Raw genomic sequence first — 18,689 nt, 5'->3', positions numbered from 1 at the left:
TAAAAACAGATGCAGTTTAGAACAAAATACTGACATTAGAGGAATAATCTGACACAGTGTAGAGAGTGCAGACAAAGGAAGAGGAGACTTTATCAAACAACAGTCAAAGGCAGTGCAGGTTTCCGAGTGGCATAATAAATTACATAATTCATATGTAAAATCAGCAGATGTGAATAGGTGGAAGAGTAAAATGGTTTGAATCATTTTAAATGCAAACATGAATGTAATATTCTTTTACTGAGAAAAGAAAATGATGCTGGATGAATAATGAATGAAAAAATAAAAGAGGGAGGAAAACGGCATTTTTTTTTTTTTTTTGCATTTTACAGGGTTTTATAACTTGTCACAAGGTTAACAGAAAACAGAAATGTCTCTTACAGACCAAACATATATCCACATTTGACGTTTCAAAATCATAGGTAACAAAAAGACATACTTATCCCAGTGAAATCAACAGTCCAATAGCAGCCTAGCCCTTCTAAACGATCTCTAAACGCTCCCACCAGAGCAAAATTGTGTATTTAAACCACAAGACCAGTGCAGTTGAGCTGTTCTGGAACAGAAATAGCACCGGCGTGTTCACAGTCTATCTGAGGTCTACACAGTCAACCCCACCGAAAAAAGAAAAATATGTCTTCTAGAACATCTGCTGCAACACACAAAATGTAAACATTTACAGACATTTACAGCAATCAACCCGCAGCAAGCAAACATGGGTTTTGTAAATCTTTAGCCCTGCCAGTCCTTTCGTATTGATGAGAAACATCAAACTGAATGGAAAAACACATTAATTCTGCAGCAGAACAACAGAACGCAATATTAGAAGGAAAGCAGGTTCAACACAAATACGAACACACAACACAACAATTAAGTGCTATAGTCGGTATAAACACTAAAACCTCTGCAAACAGGACAAAAAAAGTATTTTTTTAGCTTTTAAACTTGCTAAATTTGTAACAAATGCTTGTTTAATAACATATCTACATATCACTTGTTTAATTTTTAACAATACTGTAGTTCAAGAGTATCCTATTATAAAATTACTAAATGTAACCTGTTCTAGTGTGAACAAATATAGGTGAAAAACAGACTGAAGGATGATCATTTCATCACTTTCTTCATAGTCTTTTCCACACGGTCAGATGCTTCACACCCTGCTCTTCAACTGTCCTGAAGATTGTGTGTGAAGAGCAGGACGGAGCAATGCATCATCTGCTTCCTGTGCACATGTGGTCAGAAACAGACAATGCACCTAACATTGTTTTCTATGTTCACATTCTGAGCGTATGCTACAACTGAGTACCTATCGCTGGCAGTGTATTGAAGATATTCAGCAGCAGAGTGGGAAAAGCCCTCCTTTAACTACATTGTGTGAGAGTCACAGGTTTCTGTGTGTTGTTAGGCAGTAATGTGCCTCATGAGTGACGTCTGACCCACACTAGCTGACAAACTGCCTTTACAATTTAAGATGAAGCAGGTTTTGCTTCTTCTTCTTCTTCTTCTTCAAAAAAAAAAATAAAAAAAAAAAAAAAAAAAAAAAAACACTTTACAGCAGGGCAAATCACACAAAAAATACATTGGTTGCATTTCATCACAAAGTCAACAGGAAAAAAATTATTGCAATATAACTGACTAATTTATTCAGTTACATTAAATATAGGATTCAATTATATTACAATAATTTGAAATTACATTAAAATCATTTGTAATGATCCAAACTGCCCTCTATAACTTAAGATGTAGCAGGTTTTGCTTATTAAAAACTCTTTTAACTGTATAAAACGGTCAAATAATTGAATATATTTAAGAATTGTATACCTTTTATAATATGAAATAATATAACTGCATGTCAATAAGAAACAAATTCATCATCAAAACATTTTAACTTTAAACTGACCCAAATATGATTTCCTAATCCATAATAATGCTTCCTCCAGTGAAACTCCTCCCACTTCAAAATCCACAGATATGTTTGTTTAGATCTGTTCTCACTTGTAAATCATCTGTGCATATTTCTCTCCTGATTCAGACAAGAATACTTTCTCACTGAAGAAAACATTATTATGGATATGAAGTTAAAAATGACTTAATGGAGGATTTGTTTCTTTTTACGTCACACAATATTAATTGATGGACTAATCGTCTGGATTATTGTGATTTCTTTTATCAGCTGTTTAAACTCTCATATTGACGGCACCCATTCACTGCAGAGAATTCGTATCCGAAACAAATTCATATAAATGAAAATGTTTGGTTGGAGTATTTCTTTACTTATCCTATTTTAGTGTGAAATGCAACCCTGACAGATTCTGTGAGATTTCCCCAATAGTCCAGTTCTGTAGCTCCACAATCACATTTAAAATATGCTGCCCAACTTTCTTTTAGTTATTCACTAACCTATGACAAAAACTCCTCGATAAACAAATATTTAGGTGAGAAAAATAACATTTAGTATTACTGTAGTAACAATACAGAACCCATATTATGATAATGTCATTAACAAGAAATTTTGCTATAAAACTCTCCATCCTAAACTATACAATAATATCTTGATTTACAGGACATATTCATAAAAATATACTGTGTGAAAAGGTACTATTGCATTGAAACAGGAGAATAATTTACACTAAGTATTTGTACAATGGTTCCTTCTGTTTGAGGTTAACCTAACCGCAATGATAAGTAAAAGCTAAAACATTTCACCCCGAAATAAAAACTCTGTCAGCGTTTATGCATCCAAACCCATATTCTGTTGCTTTGACAGAATCCTCAAAAATATGTCCTATTTTCATCTTTGAAACAACAAGAGTCACAACTGAATTTTCATTTATAGGTGAATTTTCCTTTAAATAAAGAGACTAAACTAATTTGATATAACATGAATAATAAATGAGGTCCACTTAAAGCTGCAGTGTGAAACGTCTGATTCGGAAATGTTTATAAGATATCAGACATGAACGGTCAGCGCTCTTTTAATACTGTACTGATCTCCAGCACTTTATGAGGAAACTAAATCAAGCGAAGTCATTCGGAGATCTAAAGAGAGGAAGTGAGGGATCATGCGGCTGAAACGGAGCAGATCCGTGATGGAAGATGAGATGGGACACACGAACATCTGTGTTTGGTTTCTCAGCAGGAAATGGAGTAATTATGTTCACATTTAGAATGGAAAAGCAGTTTACTAAAACACTAAGAGCCTCTCTTTTTCATCAATATGATGACATTAAGAGTGTTATGTGTCCAGTCCTGAAGATGAGATTTTTTGCTGTTAAAATGCAATAAATAAAACCAGCTGAACACAAGACTACAGTACACCTGAAAGATTTTGGAGAAAAAAACCACCTGCATAGTATTTGAGCGGATCAAAGTGCTGCAGTGAGGCATTGTGGGATAGAAATCAGCAGCAGGCTCATCACTATGTGTCCCCTGTGGATGGACACACACCTGCCTCCAGATTACCTGAAAAAAAAAAATATATATATATAATTAGACAAAGCTGACCAATTAGCAAAGCACAGATAAAAACAAACCCAAAAAACAGATGAATACAAAAAACTGGTGTTGGAAAGAAGGGGGAAAAAACAATATTAACTGCAAAAGTAACTATATAGACATATATATACTTGGGACAGCCAAATAAATATCTCTTATAATAAGGCATAACTTTTAAAAGGGAGAAATTAAATATTGACTTAAAAATCTAGTTTAAAAAAACATGTGCCTCGTTCTTGGAATGTATTCTTTGAATTCATGAGATTTTGAAAAACTTTTATATCATATTTATTATTGTTGTTGTTTTTAATTTTATCAATAATTAATACTAATAAAAAACTGAGAGACAATAATAAAAGATTTTTAATAGATTATTTTTTTATTATTTTATTGAGCCTTTTTTCCCTTTCATTAAGATATCAAAATTTCTTGGATGTTTTTGACTGTATGCAGCCAAGCAAAATTTTTTATTCAGAAATATGCATTATTAAAGAGATGTATTCAAGTCATGGTATGATTTGTATTTTTAAAGCATGGTTGAATAAATAATGAATGTGGACAATAAATATTATAAATATAAATCTTTCAATAAATATTATTCTTTTAATAAATACAGGATTTCCAAAAAAGAAAAAAATAATAACACACACCAAAAGTCACATAAACAGCCACTCAGAACTGCTGCTTCTGTCTATTTTTCTTTAAAAGAATTGTTGTAATAGTCATTAAGTCAGGTGATTAAAGCTGCCTTAAAACTGGTCATGTATGTAAGTATTTGTTAAAGGTGTCACGTGTCTCTGAAATGCAGTTTTTCAGAACTGTTCTGGAGCATCCCAGCACTGTCTCCCTCATCTAACACACAACTCGTCAGTTCATGACTTTAAATGCGTGTCAGATCTGCGTCATGTTCAAAAGCAGCAGCTCTTAAATTCATAGCAGCCAAAAAACCTAATAACCCAGCTGCTGTGATCTGTGTTAATCAAAGAGCAAAAGGAAGAAGGGGAAAATCAATAACTTTTATAGCTTTAAGGATTTATCGATTTCAATTTTCTTCCTTTCTGGACGGCACAGGTAGCCAAATATAACCTTTATTATAATGGATCTACTAAATGTTAAAACTGATAGCTCTCAATTATACTGCAATGTTGAATGGCTATCAATGGTTAAAAAAATATTTCATAGAGACCTCAGTAGTACTGGCATCAGTGAGTTCCTTTCCTCCTTGGTATGAAAGATTACCTGGAGCGGGCGTAGCCGATGTGGGGGGCGTGCGGGACTCGTCGTCATCACTGAAGCGGACGGCTGGACGGACGTCAGACTCCTGGCCGCTGGTGCTCCGCAGTGCCAGGACACGATGGTGCAGGGCTGCAAACAGCTGCGCAGCGTCCTTCGAGCTGGACTGAGAGATGAGACGAGACCGCATGAGACCAACAACACAACACTCACTGTTCACAATCTCTGAAGACTCATCATTCAGTGCAATCTTACAGATATGAGGAAGACTTTGACGTCCTGCTCCTCTGTGTCCATGGCGGTTACTCTGAGACTCTTCTCACTGGCTTTATCCACTTGCATCTGAGGCCAAAGCTTAGTGTTGAGGATCACCCGAAGGCTTCCCTGAGTCCGCATGACTGAAACCACAAACACACACCGGGATCAGCTCTCAGTAAACAAAACCACTGCAGATTCTTCTTACTAATCGAATTACACCCTGTGCTCTTTTGCAAATGTGTGAATGAAATTTTTCTGCTAAATAAAAGTCAATTTTGAGACTACCAGCATCAGCCACTAACTTCAGCAGCCGAGACTGGTTAAACAGAAGTATTAGCACCCCCTTGAGTCAGTTACAAAAACTGCAGACTGCATTGACAGTAATGAAAATGCACTGTTTTTTAATGAATGTTTTTATAAAAACAAGCACTAATTTTGAATAAAACAACCATCCAGTACACTTCAGTTATTGTGCATCTCATTAGCTCACTTAAAATAGTTTTGAATTAATAGTTCATCCATTAACAAAAAAAAAGTTAAAAATTCAATTTTTATTCTGCAAGAATTACTGAACTGATCGATGTTACAATTGATTTCTATTTCAAATAATCCACAAAAATATTAAGCAGAAAAAACGTTTTTAAAACTGACATTAACGTTAAATCAGTATATCAGAATGACATCATGTGACACTGGATGATGCTGAAAATTCAGCTTTGCATCACAGGAATAAATTACATTTTAAGATGCATTTAAGTTGAAAACAGTTATAATAAACTTTAATAATATTCCAAAATATTACTGTTTTTATTTATTTATTTTCGATCAAATAAATGTTTTTCTCAGTAATATTAAAAAATATATATGACCCAAAACTGTTGTATGGTAGTGTATCTCATATGGCCTGAGAAAACTTATATTAATATGAAAGCGTTAAAGTTATACGACCAATGGCTTTTACAACATCAGTAGTGATTACCCAGTCTGGACTGTAAGGTGCCGTCATCAGCGGATGCGATGTCATTGAGTCGGAGCACTCCACATCCTCTCTCCACCCACGACTGAGACGTCATCTCAAACACAAACAGCTTACACTGCATCTGAGAACACACGGGACAGAGCAGCATCAGCATCTCGCGTGTCTGTACGGGTCAGATGTGTGAGCTGCTCTCACCTGCAGCACGTTGCTCTCCGACTCCTCTCCTGTCCTGACCTCCACCCGCTCTAATAAACACTTCTGCGGTTTGTGTGCTTCGTGTCGTGCCGCCGACTCCTCCAGAGACTCTTTCATGGTGTCACCTACAGCACATGAACTACTTTTAACAATCTGAACATACACTTGAACTATTTAGTGCAGGGGTACAAGAATATAATATTAATAAAAAGCTAGAAAATGTAAACAATGCATGAAACAGGAGTTGTTTATTTGAAAGAAAAAAAACACGTCGGGAAGAAATTGCTTGGTCTCAATGTAATATGAATGATGTAATGCCTTGCTGTCATTTCACACAGTATTTTGCTTTCAGTGTGGAGAGAAAAACTATTTATCACTGACAAAGTTCTGCACGTAGTAAAGATGCAGTGTTAGCATAAACATATCTGTCAGTTGTGATTTGTGATTGAATCTAGAACACATACTCTTCTCCACAGTTTGATCTTGTGAGGAGGAAATCTGGCTGAACAGGCCCATCTCTGGCTGAGGGTCTCTGCTGAATTTCGGCTGTGCCTGGAAACATGCAATACGTGAACAAGTCAGGAACTGTCATCTATGATAACTTTACAAAGCCAAATGACAAATATATAAAGGTTTAGGACAATATTGTTTCGTTTTACCAAGACACGATCCGACATGTTCTGCCCAAAGACAAACTTCACGCTGTTGGCATTGCTGATATCAGGTTTTTGTGGACTACAAAACACAATATCGATGGCAAGAAAAGTTACAAGTTTCTGCCTGGGGAGATCTGTGAAAATGTCTTTAAAAACTAGCATTAACATGTCAATTGCAGTACCTGGAAGAGTTGTACTGCAAGAAGTAATTTGTTTCCTCTGAATTTTCAGCCAGAGGACAATCTCCACTCTCAGATAAGACACAGCTATTGGCCACCTGCAGCAAATACAGTTATATTCTCAACAAAACACACAGAAAACACTGAAGAAAAATTCTGAATCTTATCATTTCAACTGATTCATGAAATGAACTGAATTTTTTGTCTTAGTAAAGTTTATATAAGAGATTCTATTAAAACATTTGCCTAAATGCTTCCATACTCACAAGTTAAGGAAAGAATGGGAACCAAATCATCCCTTCATTTTTATATTGACAGACTAATAGGAATGAGACCGTCACACAGAAAACATTGCATGCATATGAATCAAACCTTTGCTCTGTCTTTCATATTTTGCCCAAAAACAAAACTGCCTTCAACTGGGGCACCTTCAGTGTTGTCTTCTGTTTTGTGCTCAAAAGTGCTGTTGTTCTTTACCTTAAAATAAATAACAAAAATGTCATTTAAGTTTAAAAGCGTGTCCAGACTGCTCATATAACCCGTTCACTTTGCTATATTTACATGTCAGAGCTTCAACTAGAACTACTGGGCCAGCCAAACACAACAAAGACATCCAGAACAAGATGACGGAGTCATTTCTGGAAGCCACAGTCGTGTGAAATAGAACAAGACTTGTCTGGTCTTTGGACCAAAGCCCATGCTGGCCCCGAAAAATATGAAGACACTTAAGCCACACTTCAAGATATATTCATTTCTTTGAGTTATGTAACAAAATAAACAAAGTGGTGTTTAACGAAAAAATACAGCACAAATGCGCTTTTCAAGCAAAATGTTCCAAAAATAAATGTTTGGTATATTTGAAAACAAAAAACAAAAAAAAAACACACACAGTTTAAAATGAATAAAAAAAGTATTTGGACAAGGGTTGTCAAATGATTATGCCGGCATTAATCTATTTCCTCCCAAAGGGCACTCAAAAGATTTTAACAGACTGTTAGAACAGTGCATTCTTACCAAAGACAGGTCATTATCCTGTGAGCCAGCAGAGTTACCGTCACATTCTGCTCCTCCATCAGAGAGGTTTTCAGCTCTGTTTGAACTGCTTCTGCTTGTGTCTGTCGAAACAACAGACCGCAGCTGTTAGATGTAGTTCAGCTTCAGCAGATCTGTCCGAGCTGGTGTTCATCAAATACTCACTAATGGTGTAACGGTACACATACCCTCACCAGACACCTTTTTAAGTACACCAGTTCAATTGCTTGGTAACACAAATTCCTAATCAGCCAATCACACGTACAGAATATTTTCAGTACAGGTCTTACGGTTCGGTATGCTTGAGTACTGAACTAACACAGCCTAGATTTAACCGTGCAGATCTTAAATTGTAACTAGTTTTATATATCTTAATTTGAATGTGTCAATATCAACTCTTAAATCACTTTCAGCCTATGCTCTTTCAGCTGATGCCTGAATAAAACTTCACTGGACATTATCGCCATTAGCTTTGTGTTATATTATTTTCGATAAGAGACAAAGTGTGTTTGTTCGAACAGTCATTTTTGTGTTCCCTTGTACTCACTGTTCTGAGGGGGGGATCGCGCCGGAGGGGGCTGCAGCACTGGAGGTCTCAGGATGCTGCGCTGGGCTTCTTTGGGTTTGGGGCTGGGGACACCTGAAACGATTCAATCAAATAATGATCCTCTCAACCGGCCAGGCCTGGTGACACATCTCTCAGGACTTTGTCAGGCCCTCTGAGGGCCTCTGGCACAGAAGGTTCAAATGGTGACCGTCTATGTAAATAAACAAACTTATGAAAGCACCACAAGTGCACATTAATCAAGAGACTGTCCAAAACAGCAGATGTTCAAACACTGCCTCACCAGTGCTCGGGGCCTGACCGTGGATAAGAGTCGGGGGCTTCAGGCGAAACCCCACAGTCTTCTCTTCTGGCAATGATAAAACAATGGAGAAAACAACATCAGTTAACATGAAACCAAACTGTGCTTTCTCTTGGTCTTGTGCAGAAATTTGTCTTCATAAACTTGAATGTAATAACTTGCTCCATCTCAGAAACAACTTTCATTTTTCTCAATCTGATAAATTTCCAATGGACAGAATCCAATCGTGTTTCACTCATAAATGTCACGTTACAAACGTCATTTCATATTGACTTACATAAATGTGATTTGGTAGAAATTTGAAGCACATTGAGTCTCACCAGGTTCTGAGTCTGAGTTTCCGGTTGGTGACGGGCAGAAACTGGGTGGCATGAAAACATTATTCTTTGAAACTGTAAAACGGAAAAGAAAGTGTGTCAAGAAACCAGGCTAAACAGAAGAAGCTCGTAATGTGCTGTGAAGACCTGTAATTATTGTCCGGACAGATTACCGGAATGACATCGTCTTCCTCTTTTGGCAGCAGGACTGTAACCGCAGTCTTCTTTATCAGAGTCTAGGCAGAAACCGAAGTCCAGAAAAAGGAAAATTAAATATAATATACATTTAATTTTTAAAAACACATGCATACATGAATTCTTCACACAGGACTCTTGGTATGCATTTCTAAGACATTTTCTCACAAAGAAAGACAAAAGTATTATTTTCTTACAAAAATAAAACAAAGACTTTTTTGTCTCTGTAATAACATTCTTTGTTAAATTAATCCTTATTGTCTGTTGACTGCAAAAAGACTGAAGCTCACCCTCTCCATCATCTGTGCTGGATCCCTCTGCTGACCTCTGAAGACAAAAAAAAGAGATTCAAGAGCAGTACTGAATCAGGAGTCATGCGGTGAGAACAGAAGAGCTGGTCTTACCTTTTGTGCTTTATCTTTCTGAAACACAAACACTGGAGGAGCAACATCAGGTTTCTCTGTAAGATAAAAAACTAAATATTGATTTGGCATCTTTAAGTGGAAATTATTTAACTGCTCTCTGTTCTACAACATACTATAACAGCATCTCAAGTACCCTTAGTGGCGAAAATAAATCCAAGACAGCAGTTAAAGTGTGAGAAATGTTCATTATAAATGCATTTGATCATATTCATTTTATATACAGTATTATCATTTAAAAATAGAATTCACTCAAACTGAAAAGCATCAATAAAAATAGTTTATAATAATTAAAAACTGATTATTTTTGAATCCCCAGAAAACCCTGAACAGTCTCAACTTTTTTTCTTTTTTTTTCCTGAGTTCAGGGTTTCATTTCTGATGGTAACACGCCACCAAATACACAAAAACAGAAGAGAGGGGTGGGATGAACAGTAGTTTATTATAATTTAAAGAGACATGCACCGAAAAGAGTTGCTGTGAACGGAGCGTTTTTTTGACAAGGTAAAAATGTTAAATTTACTCACCCACTGAGGAATTTTAACAAAAGTATGAAACAAACATTTCATCAAGACCTTAAAGAATTATACCAACTTGTGGAAAATGAGCATCCGCATGCCATATGGTATTTTAAAGTGTCCTAATATTGTGTTGAAGTCCCCTACAACACGTTTAAATGCATCTAAGGTTAGAAAACATTGTCATTTTTTTTACAGAATATACATTTGATATAAGAACCATTTTTCAAGGATTTCGAAAAACAATTCAAAGCTGTTCTGAGCTTAAGGTCTGTAAACCGCTCCCTTCCATAAGCCTACTCTGCTCTGATTGGTCAGCTGGCCAAGTCTGTTGTGATTGGTCTTTCTGTATACACATAATGAATGTGTATACATAACATAAATGAAAGGTGCATTATCATAATTCATATTTCTTTCGGGAGGGTTACTTGTAAACACAGATGCTACATAAGGTTACAAAAATAGCATTGATATTACCTAATCAATTCAAGCCTGAGTCCGAGGATGATACCGATGCAGTTGTTCAACAGGAAACTCCATCTCAAGCATGACTTGTTCAGAAAGTTTCTCTGTGATAAGTTTAAACTTTGTATGTGGTACTTTACGTGCTGTGACAGCAGTTTTATTGCATTCATTATTAGAATTTACTTATTTGAGGTGCACATGTTAGAACTGTGTTAGAAATTATGCAAAAATAACTAATTAACAGAAGCGTTTATGGGCAGGTCAGCGAGGATTATGTAAATGTACTACCTTGTGACCCCTACATGGGTAACACCCAGAAGAATTAACAATATGACGACTCTTAAGGCAGTTCAGAGTCGACTCTTTCTTTTGAGAGATAATATCTTTATCATTGCACTTTTCTCATTAACAACTTTGCAGACTCTTTACATTGAAGGACAGCTACAGTGCAAACTGCAAAAATATATATATTTTCCGAAAACCCATTAGCACGTTTTTTGTGGAATACTATATTTATTATTCATCTTAACGCCCAAAACCAATCCAGCTTAAAACATGTTAAAAGTGACACCTCCACTCCATAAATAACTACCTACACACGTATGAAAATAGAAAAAAAATGTACAAGCCAGTATAAAAACAGAACCAAATTTGTGTGTAAAAGACGAACACACTTCTGTAAGAGAACATAAATAAACACAAGTGTATGTAAACATTAACTCTGTCTCTGACTCAGGCCGGTGCGTTTAAATGCTACGATAATACTGCAGAGTTAAATCAAGTGAACGAAGCAAACACTCGGTTTGTCAACCCCAAACAGTCTCACATATCACAAAATGGTTCATTATAGTTAATAAAAGGGAACAAAAAAAGATAAACTGACATTTCATACACAAGCATCTCTTACCCTCATCTGTCACCTCCGCCATCTTACTTCCGCTGTCTACCCATAATCCTCTGCGGTCTGCCGTGACGTCAGAGCGCAGACAACTGCGCTGCGTTGGAAATATTTTACTAGAATTACAGAACTAAGTTATATAATTATAAAGCTTACATTTTAAACAACATGAGAATAAATGCGTTAGTTTCTAGTCTGAACGCAGTGCTAAGGATTCGTCTTGTAGTTTATCTTTTGGCCACCAGAATGCACTGTAAACGTGAAATGTGAAGAAAAACACACACACAAATATGCTTATTTGAAGTGTTGCATTTATTTTATTACAGTACAGCTTCGGTAATTCACCTGAGACAGCAACAGTTTACTGAAATCTGAAATAGTATTATAAATACGTATACTAATTCATATAAAACTAGTGCTAGATTTGAGTTCAAAATACATATTTAGGAGTAAGCCACATTTGTTATTCCCTTTAATACAAGGTCCAGACTTTATTTAGCTGTGGTCATGTTTTAACCCCAGGGTTTTGTTCATTCTGATCGTTTAAATCTTGATACATTGGCTGCCTGTTCCTATACAGACAATAATGCTGTATGATGAACACGATGTCAAAGAATATGGACAAAACGCCCAATCCAAACTTCGTGGGGTCTCCAAAGATAAACTTCCATTTATCTGTCAAGGGAACACAAAAATGAAAACAAATGTTTGTGTGCATCCTAACATCTTTGAAGTGTTGTCTTATAGGAACTGAAAGGGTTTGCGCGGTCTCACCGTTGTTGTAGGCCTCAAGAAACATCTGAAGTAAGCTGAAGCTGCCCCCAGTGAAGTCCAGCAGCACATTCCCGATGCTCCAGCCCTCCGTGCTCTGTCTACTGTAGTTCATATAAGCCTGCAAAATCATCCAGAATTAATGAACAATGTCAAATATGACACACTAATATATATATATATATATATATATATATATATATAAACCTGTCAAACAAAAAATATTTTAAAAAATGTAATGTAACCTATATATATAAAATATATAAATAACATTAAAAATATATAAAATAATAGCATATTTTTGGGAATTGGAACCAGACGTACTGAAAATGTTAAGAATATACAGTATATATTAAACAAACGATGATTAAGTTATAAAATTATTTTGAATTAAATGAAACTTTGTTTGGAATAATCAAGATTTTTTTAAATGTTTTAGACAGAAGATATTTATTTGAGGGGAAAAATTGTTAAATTAAAAAAAAAACAGTAAAAACTGTAACACTGTGAAATGTTATTACAATTCAAAATAACCGTTTTCTATTTGAATAAAATTTCCAATATATTTTATTCCTGTACTGGCAAAGTGTATCTTGAGAATCAGCATATTGAATGATTTCAGAAGGATCATGTGACACTGAAGATGTAATGATGCTGAAAATACAGCTTTAAAATAAATGTAAAAAAAAAAAAAAAAAACTTTTTAATTGAAAAAATATTATTTCACAATATTTCTGTTAAATGGGTTTTTGATCAAACAAATTCTGTCTCTTATGAGCACAAAATACTTCTTTCAAAAACACTAATAATTGTAATTATTCCAAACTTTTGGCAACCACTCAATATAACAAATATGAATATATATATATATATATATATATATATATATATATAATATAACATTTTATTTTTATATATGCATCATTAACAATTTCTAACATTTACTCCTAAGACATGTTATACAAATAATGTTACTCCAATATTCAACCTCAATCATAAAACAATTCTAGGCTTTTCTAGGACATTAGGAGGGTTACAATTCATTTGAAACTCTTTCTCAGTCTACGGTTAAAAGCCACAACTATAACCAAGTGTACAAGACTGTTAAAAAGAGGAAGTGTGAAATCTATGTTTAGCATTTCAGTGAACTGCATCGAAGCTTTCTGCACTGCTCTATGAAAGCCATTATATTTAAACAGATCCAGTCATCACTCACTCACTCACTCACTCACCCTCATACCATTCCAAACCATCACCGCTTTCTTCCACTCAATACAAACTCCCATGGCTCTCAAATTTCTATCACACATGTGAATATTCAAAAAAATGGTGGCTAAAGACAGATCATTCTCACGAGTGAAGAAAACACACTGAGTGTTTTCAACTGAAAGCAAGAGGGCGAACATTGTGAGTATAATGCAAAGTTGTTTTTGGAGTTTAACAGCTCCAGTTCTCATGCACCTTCCTAACCTTTTGGATTTCGTTGGAAGGAGGAACAAATTTTGTGTGGATTTTTTCCAAGGTTTGGAATGACATCTTGGCCAGTAAGTGATGACAGAATTGTATTTTTGGGTGCATTTCTTAAACCTTTTGTTGTGTGTCATGGGAGAGTTGTACCTGAGGGATGTACTTTACAAGTGTGACACCCAGCTTGATGTAAGAGAAATAGTAGAGATAATCCAGCCAGGAGATCTTCTGTGCCACAGCAACGAACAGAGAGACAAACGCAAAGGTCCAGCCAAGCACTAATAACCCAATCGCCACTCTGGATACCTTTTGCCCTCCTCTCTATATAAAGAAATAAAAAATAAACACTATTTATTTGTTTATTAGTTATAAATTACTATATGCTACCAATCAAAAAAGTTTGGGGTCAGTAAGTTTTTTTGTTTTGTTTTTGAAACAACATGATTTTTTTTATGCTCACCAAGGCTGCAATTATTTGACGAAAACCATTAATTTAAGGAAATATTATTAGAATTTTAAATAACTGTTTTCTATTTTTTAATATATGAAAGTGTTTATTTTTGTGATGCAAATCTGAATTTTCAGCATCATTATTCCAGTATTTCTTTTTCATTTTTACTGTAAAATAATTGTTTTATTACTGAATCCTTATTAAAGAAATATTGAAAAAAATTATTTCAAAAAATTGTATTGACCCCAAACTCTTGAACAGATGTGTGTGTTAATAAAGTGTGTGTGTGTGTGTGTGAAATAATATATAATTATTATTCATGCAATTTATACGGTAATGCTTTAATGTTTACCTCATAGATGGCACACTGGCAGACGTAGACGAGAGTGAGAAGTACTGCATGAAGACTGAAGAAGACATCATTGGCATCGACAGGAATGACCCCATTCGGATCTTTCTTTAAGAACTCCTCCTGTACATGCACCATTTACATTTATTCATTTAGCTGACGCTTTTATCCAAAGTGACTTACAATTGCTATACATGTCAGAGGTCGCGCACCTCTGGAGCAACTAGGGGTTAAGTGTCCTGCTCAGGGACACACTGGTGTCTCACAGTGGATTCGAACCCGGGTCTCTCACACCACTGCACCAACATCACCACCCGTTTAACATCAAGTTCAAAGACAGTCAAATTATCAAGTTAAAGGATTGTTGCAAAGGACTGGACTAAATAATTAATTTGGCTTGAAAAAGCCAACTTACTGAAATCCTATTTAAACGTCTTCTTTTGAGACAAAATTTTAAAATGTATCTCCTCCTAGAGATTTTGAGCTAGAACCACCTCAGGTCAGACCTTTGGCTGGTCACCCAAGATGGTTTTTAAGTGGTTTTGGCAACTGTCACGCTGGTTTTAGCTGGTTTCAGTTGGATTAGCATAGAAACATGTTAACGACATGTTAGTAACTTGCTAAGCAGGCTAGAAACATCTTTTTAACATGGTTTTAAAGTGGTTTTGGCCACTGTCATGCTGGTCTTAGCCGGTTTTTAGCTTTTCTTAATACTGAATCAACTGGTTTTAGCTGGATTATCATAGAAACATCTTAATAGCTTTTTAATCATGTTAGCAACATGCTAGAAACTTACTAATCATGCTAGAAACGTGCTAGTCTTTCGCAAATCCTGGAATCATGCTAGCGAAAAACTAGTTACTTGCTAATCCTGCTAATGTCATGCTAGTCACTTGGTATTCATGCTAACAACATGCTAGTAACATGCTAATCATGCTAGAAACATGCTAACGACATACTAGTAACTTGTTAATCATGCTAATGACATGCTAGTTACTTGCTAATCATGTCTGAAAAATACTAAGGACATGCTAATTACTTGTTAATAATGTTAGAGGCATGCTAGAAACTTGCTAGTGGCTTGCTTATGATGCTAACGACATGCTAGTTTACTATTTCTTGTCTATTTATCTATCTATATTTCTGATAGATTTTATTTCCTTCAAAACTACTAAAAACCCTCAAAGCTTTCTGGGTAGGCTTTTTTAAGCCAACTTAAAGTTTGCTAACAACCTTTACTATCTAGCTACAACCTGATAGCTGTCAAGTGCACACACACCTGTATATACGGCACCCAGAACAGGCCAACGTTGAACACACTGTATGCAATGAATCCAGTCAGGTTGAGGGCCAGGAAATCAAAACTGAGGCCTACCACACTGAATGAAACAAAAAACACACACATTAATCATCAGCTTTTTTCCTAAGTCTAAATCCTCAAGTCTCAAAAGTAATCTTGTACCTGTGTCGTTTCCAGTTCTCATACACCTGAGGGTAGAACGACACAGACCAGGCCAGGAAGTAAATCCAGCCAATAATTTGGTTGATGATGAAAAGAGCGTTGCTTCTGACAATCAGGAATCTGATCCGCGTCTCCAATCTGGAAAAAGAGAATCCCCTCTAGAGGTTATTTTCACTGTGTTTTTGTTAACACACATTTACAATAAAAAAGGACAACACAAAATCACTGTACTAAACAACCGTCAATTATTCGGTTCCTCATATTTTTCAAACATCATCTTTTGTGTTCAGCAGAAGAAAGAAACTCATTCAGGTTTGGAACAACTTGAGGGTGAGTAAATGAAAACAGATTTTTCATTTTTGGGGGAACTAACCCTTTAAATGTATTGGCATATTACTTTTAACAATAAGTACAGTTCACCTATTACTCAGAGGCCCACATGCCCCATTTGAAATCCCCTAAATTAAGGAACTAAATCAATAAAACTGGTTTTGCAAGAAATAATGCATCAACACATTTTGCTTCTCGAGAAACCAATAGGAAGCTGTAAGATAAAATCACTTCTGCAATATTTTATCCGGTACTGTTGAAATATTGACAGATTAAGGCAATTTAGCTTACAACGCACCTTTTTATGCGAGTGTTATTGCTGGAAAGGTAAGCAGTCACCTGACCAACCCCTTTTGCCTGCACTTCAAAAGATACAGATATGTTTCCTGCCGGCACGACAACCTGAGGACAAGAGGACAAGAGGACAAAAAACAAAGCTATTTAACATTGCTTAAGGGGACAGTGTTTTAAAGAATTCATTTGTCTGAAGTTAATATAATTATTTCTAAACGGCTCCGATCAAAATAATCCTGATGCAGGCTATAGATTAGATTTGGACGACACATATATTGAAATTTTAATGACATGTATTCATGATGCCCGCCCGATATTATAATTTTAGAATTTATAAATAAGATTTACACTTAAGCTTCAATGCAGAATTTTAAAAGATCTGTATGAAAGCATGCATAATAACAGAATCTTTGTACTCAACATCAAATAATTTTGAATATGATTAAGACAGACATGTGCATTAAAATCTAAATAGGCTGAAATAAGTGCACTTACCTCATCAGGCAGTATAATTATTGAAGAGACATTTCTTGATTTAAATGTGATATTGAAATAAACCGTAACAGATGTGTTCAGCAGGGAACTGTGGATGTAAACACATAAAAGCTACATGAAATAAATGACTTTCCAAACATATATTTGATATTTACTCTCAGATTGTAATGTGGATGATCAGATCATGTCTTATAATCGTACCTCAGGGTGATGGTGAGGTTTTCTGCAGATTGTTCCTGTAGATTCACTGTTGCTGGAGCCCTGATGGTCACTTCTGCATCTGTAAATACAGTGATATTAACTTTTCCTTATTCTTGTCTATGTAATCTCTTATTTTTTGTATATTCAAAACATTATATTTACCACCAAAGGTTGAGTGCGCGCAGACAGACATCGTTACGAGAAACAGCAAGACCGACTGCTTCATCTTGACATCAGGGTTATAATCTTACACGAGTGGAACTATTAATATTCATTCATTCTTGTGCTCTCGTTAAAATTAAGGCGAAAACGCGTCTTAACTCGCTGAGTAGTGCTTGAAAGACAAATCTGATTAAGTAACGTTACAGACCATCAGCTGTCAGACGCCGAGTGAGTCATTTAATACTTTAAAAGTACAAAACAAAACAAAAAGAAAAGAAAAAAAGCATCAACTTATCACAAGCGGAAGTGGTCCTGTCCCAAATCTCACCGTGAACCCTCGCGGACTTCATCTATGTACACATTTCGTGACGTAATGTCGCTATGACTGTCGGGTAGAAATCTGCCCTGGAACCTGTTTTTAGAGAATGCACGTGAAGTGTGGAGAAGGCCCTTTAAATTGGGACAGGGCCATATCAGTCTCTAGTTCCGCTTTCCGCTTTCGGCATGTTAGACCACGTGACACGGGTCAGATGACTTGAGCTCGCCTCATTAACGATAGGAGTGTACAAAAAAAGCTTATATGTGTCCAGATTTGATTTTTATTAAAATTTTCTTCGAGGTTAAGGTTTAAGAAAACTCATTTTGTAAACCCATCTACGAGATTTTGAAGAAAATATCGGTAATAATCTGTCTATTGTCATCTGTCATCTAGAGTTGATGATCATTCAGTAGACTACTTAATCTGTTGTGACACTGAAATAGTTTCTGTTTTTTTTTTTATTTCTACGTTTCATTTTTATTATTTTCTGGAAATGCTGTTATATATAATCATCAATGTTATATATATATAAATGGGGGGGGGGGGGTGCTCTTGTCTTTGTGACATATCATGACACAACTCTGTATAATGCCAGGGTATGACACAGGTATTACAAGAAGAGGGTGACTTAGGAGGACATAACCCATGTCCCCATTTTTCAAAAGGCTTATAAATCATATAGA

At 35.6% G+C, this 18,689-nt stretch overlaps 2 protein-coding genes across 3 annotated transcripts; both read right to left on the bottom strand.

Moving 5' to 3' along the window:
- Nucleotides 1-218: 218 nt before the first annotated feature.
- On the bottom strand, nucleotides 219-11,772 carry LOC113055148 (ran-binding protein 3-like). 2 transcript variants are annotated; one of them, XR_003277502.1, is made up of 18 exons: nucleotides 11,715-11,772; nucleotides 9,807-9,862; nucleotides 9,693-9,729; nucleotides 9,381-9,443; nucleotides 9,211-9,282; nucleotides 8,873-8,938; nucleotides 8,572-8,664; nucleotides 8,007-8,107; nucleotides 7,365-7,469; nucleotides 6,996-7,090; nucleotides 6,817-6,892; nucleotides 6,622-6,709; nucleotides 6,158-6,282; nucleotides 5,963-6,083; nucleotides 4,981-5,123; nucleotides 4,732-4,891; nucleotides 3,343-3,459; nucleotides 219-3,246 (listed from the first exon to the last, which is right to left on the bottom strand). XR_003277502.1 is itself a non-coding variant. In XM_026221163.1 (17 exons), exons 1-17 carry the CDS (start codon nucleotides 11,734-11,736, stop codon nucleotides 3,416-3,418), a joined length of 1,467 nt encoding a protein of 488 aa, XP_026076948.1. In that variant the 5' UTR covers nucleotides 11,737-11,772; the 3' UTR covers nucleotides 219-3,415. The 2 variants fall into 2 exon arrangements, 1 of the variants encoding a protein (XP_026076948.1); XM_026221163.1 differs by having other exon boundaries at nucleotides 219-3,459.
- A 227-nt stretch (nucleotides 11,773-11,999) lies between these two features.
- On the bottom strand, nucleotides 12,000-18,142 carry LOC113055146 (cystinosin-like). Its single transcript, XM_026221162.1, has 10 exons — nucleotides 17,688-18,142; nucleotides 17,526-17,604; nucleotides 17,325-17,412; nucleotides 16,834-16,937; nucleotides 16,206-16,343; nucleotides 16,023-16,122; nucleotides 14,747-14,866; nucleotides 14,094-14,264; nucleotides 12,480-12,597; nucleotides 12,000-12,380 (listed from the first exon to the last, which is right to left on the bottom strand). The coding sequence occupies exons 1-10, from the start codon at nucleotides 17,749-17,751 to the stop codon at nucleotides 12,211-12,213; spliced, it is 1,152 nt and encodes a 383-aa protein (XP_026076947.1). The 5' UTR covers nucleotides 17,752-18,142; the 3' UTR covers nucleotides 12,000-12,210.
- Between the last annotated feature and the right edge of the window lie 547 nt (nucleotides 18,143-18,689).

The sequence above is a fragment of the Carassius auratus genome, chromosome 36 (assembly GCF_003368295.1).
Source record: "Carassius auratus strain Wakin chromosome 36, ASM336829v1, whole genome shotgun sequence".
NCBI lineage: Eukaryota > Metazoa > Chordata > Actinopteri > Cypriniformes > Cyprinidae > Carassius > Carassius auratus.
Note: the sequence above shows the minus strand (reverse complement) of the source record. Positions and strands in the feature narration are given on the sequence as shown.

Excerpts from the sequence above, each read along its gene's own strand:
- LOC113055148 (XM_026221163.1), bottom strand. The coding sequence starts at position 11,736 with ATGGCGGAGGTGACAGATGAGG. Across the intron at positions 9,444-9,692 it reads CAGCACAGATGATGGAGAGG|ACTCTGATAAAGAAGACTGC; the intron begins GTGAGCTTCAGT and ends GTTTCTGCCTAG. Across the intron at positions 7,470-8,006 it reads AGGATAATGACCTGTCTTTG|GTAAAGAACAACAGCACTTT; the intron begins GTAAGAATGCAC and ends ATTTATTTTAAG.
- LOC113055146 (XM_026221162.1), bottom strand. The coding sequence starts at position 17,751 with ATGAAGCAGTCGGTCTTGCTGTTTCTCGTAACGATGTCTGTCTGCGCG. Across the intron at positions 17,605-17,687 it reads CGCGCACTCAACCTTTGGTG|ATGCAGAAGTGACCATCAGG; the intron begins GTAAATATAATG and ends CTGTATTTACAG. Across the intron at positions 14,867-16,022 it reads TCTGGGTGCCGTATATACAG|GAGGAGTTCTTAAAGAAAGA; the intron begins GTGTGTGTGCAC and ends GTGCATGTACAG.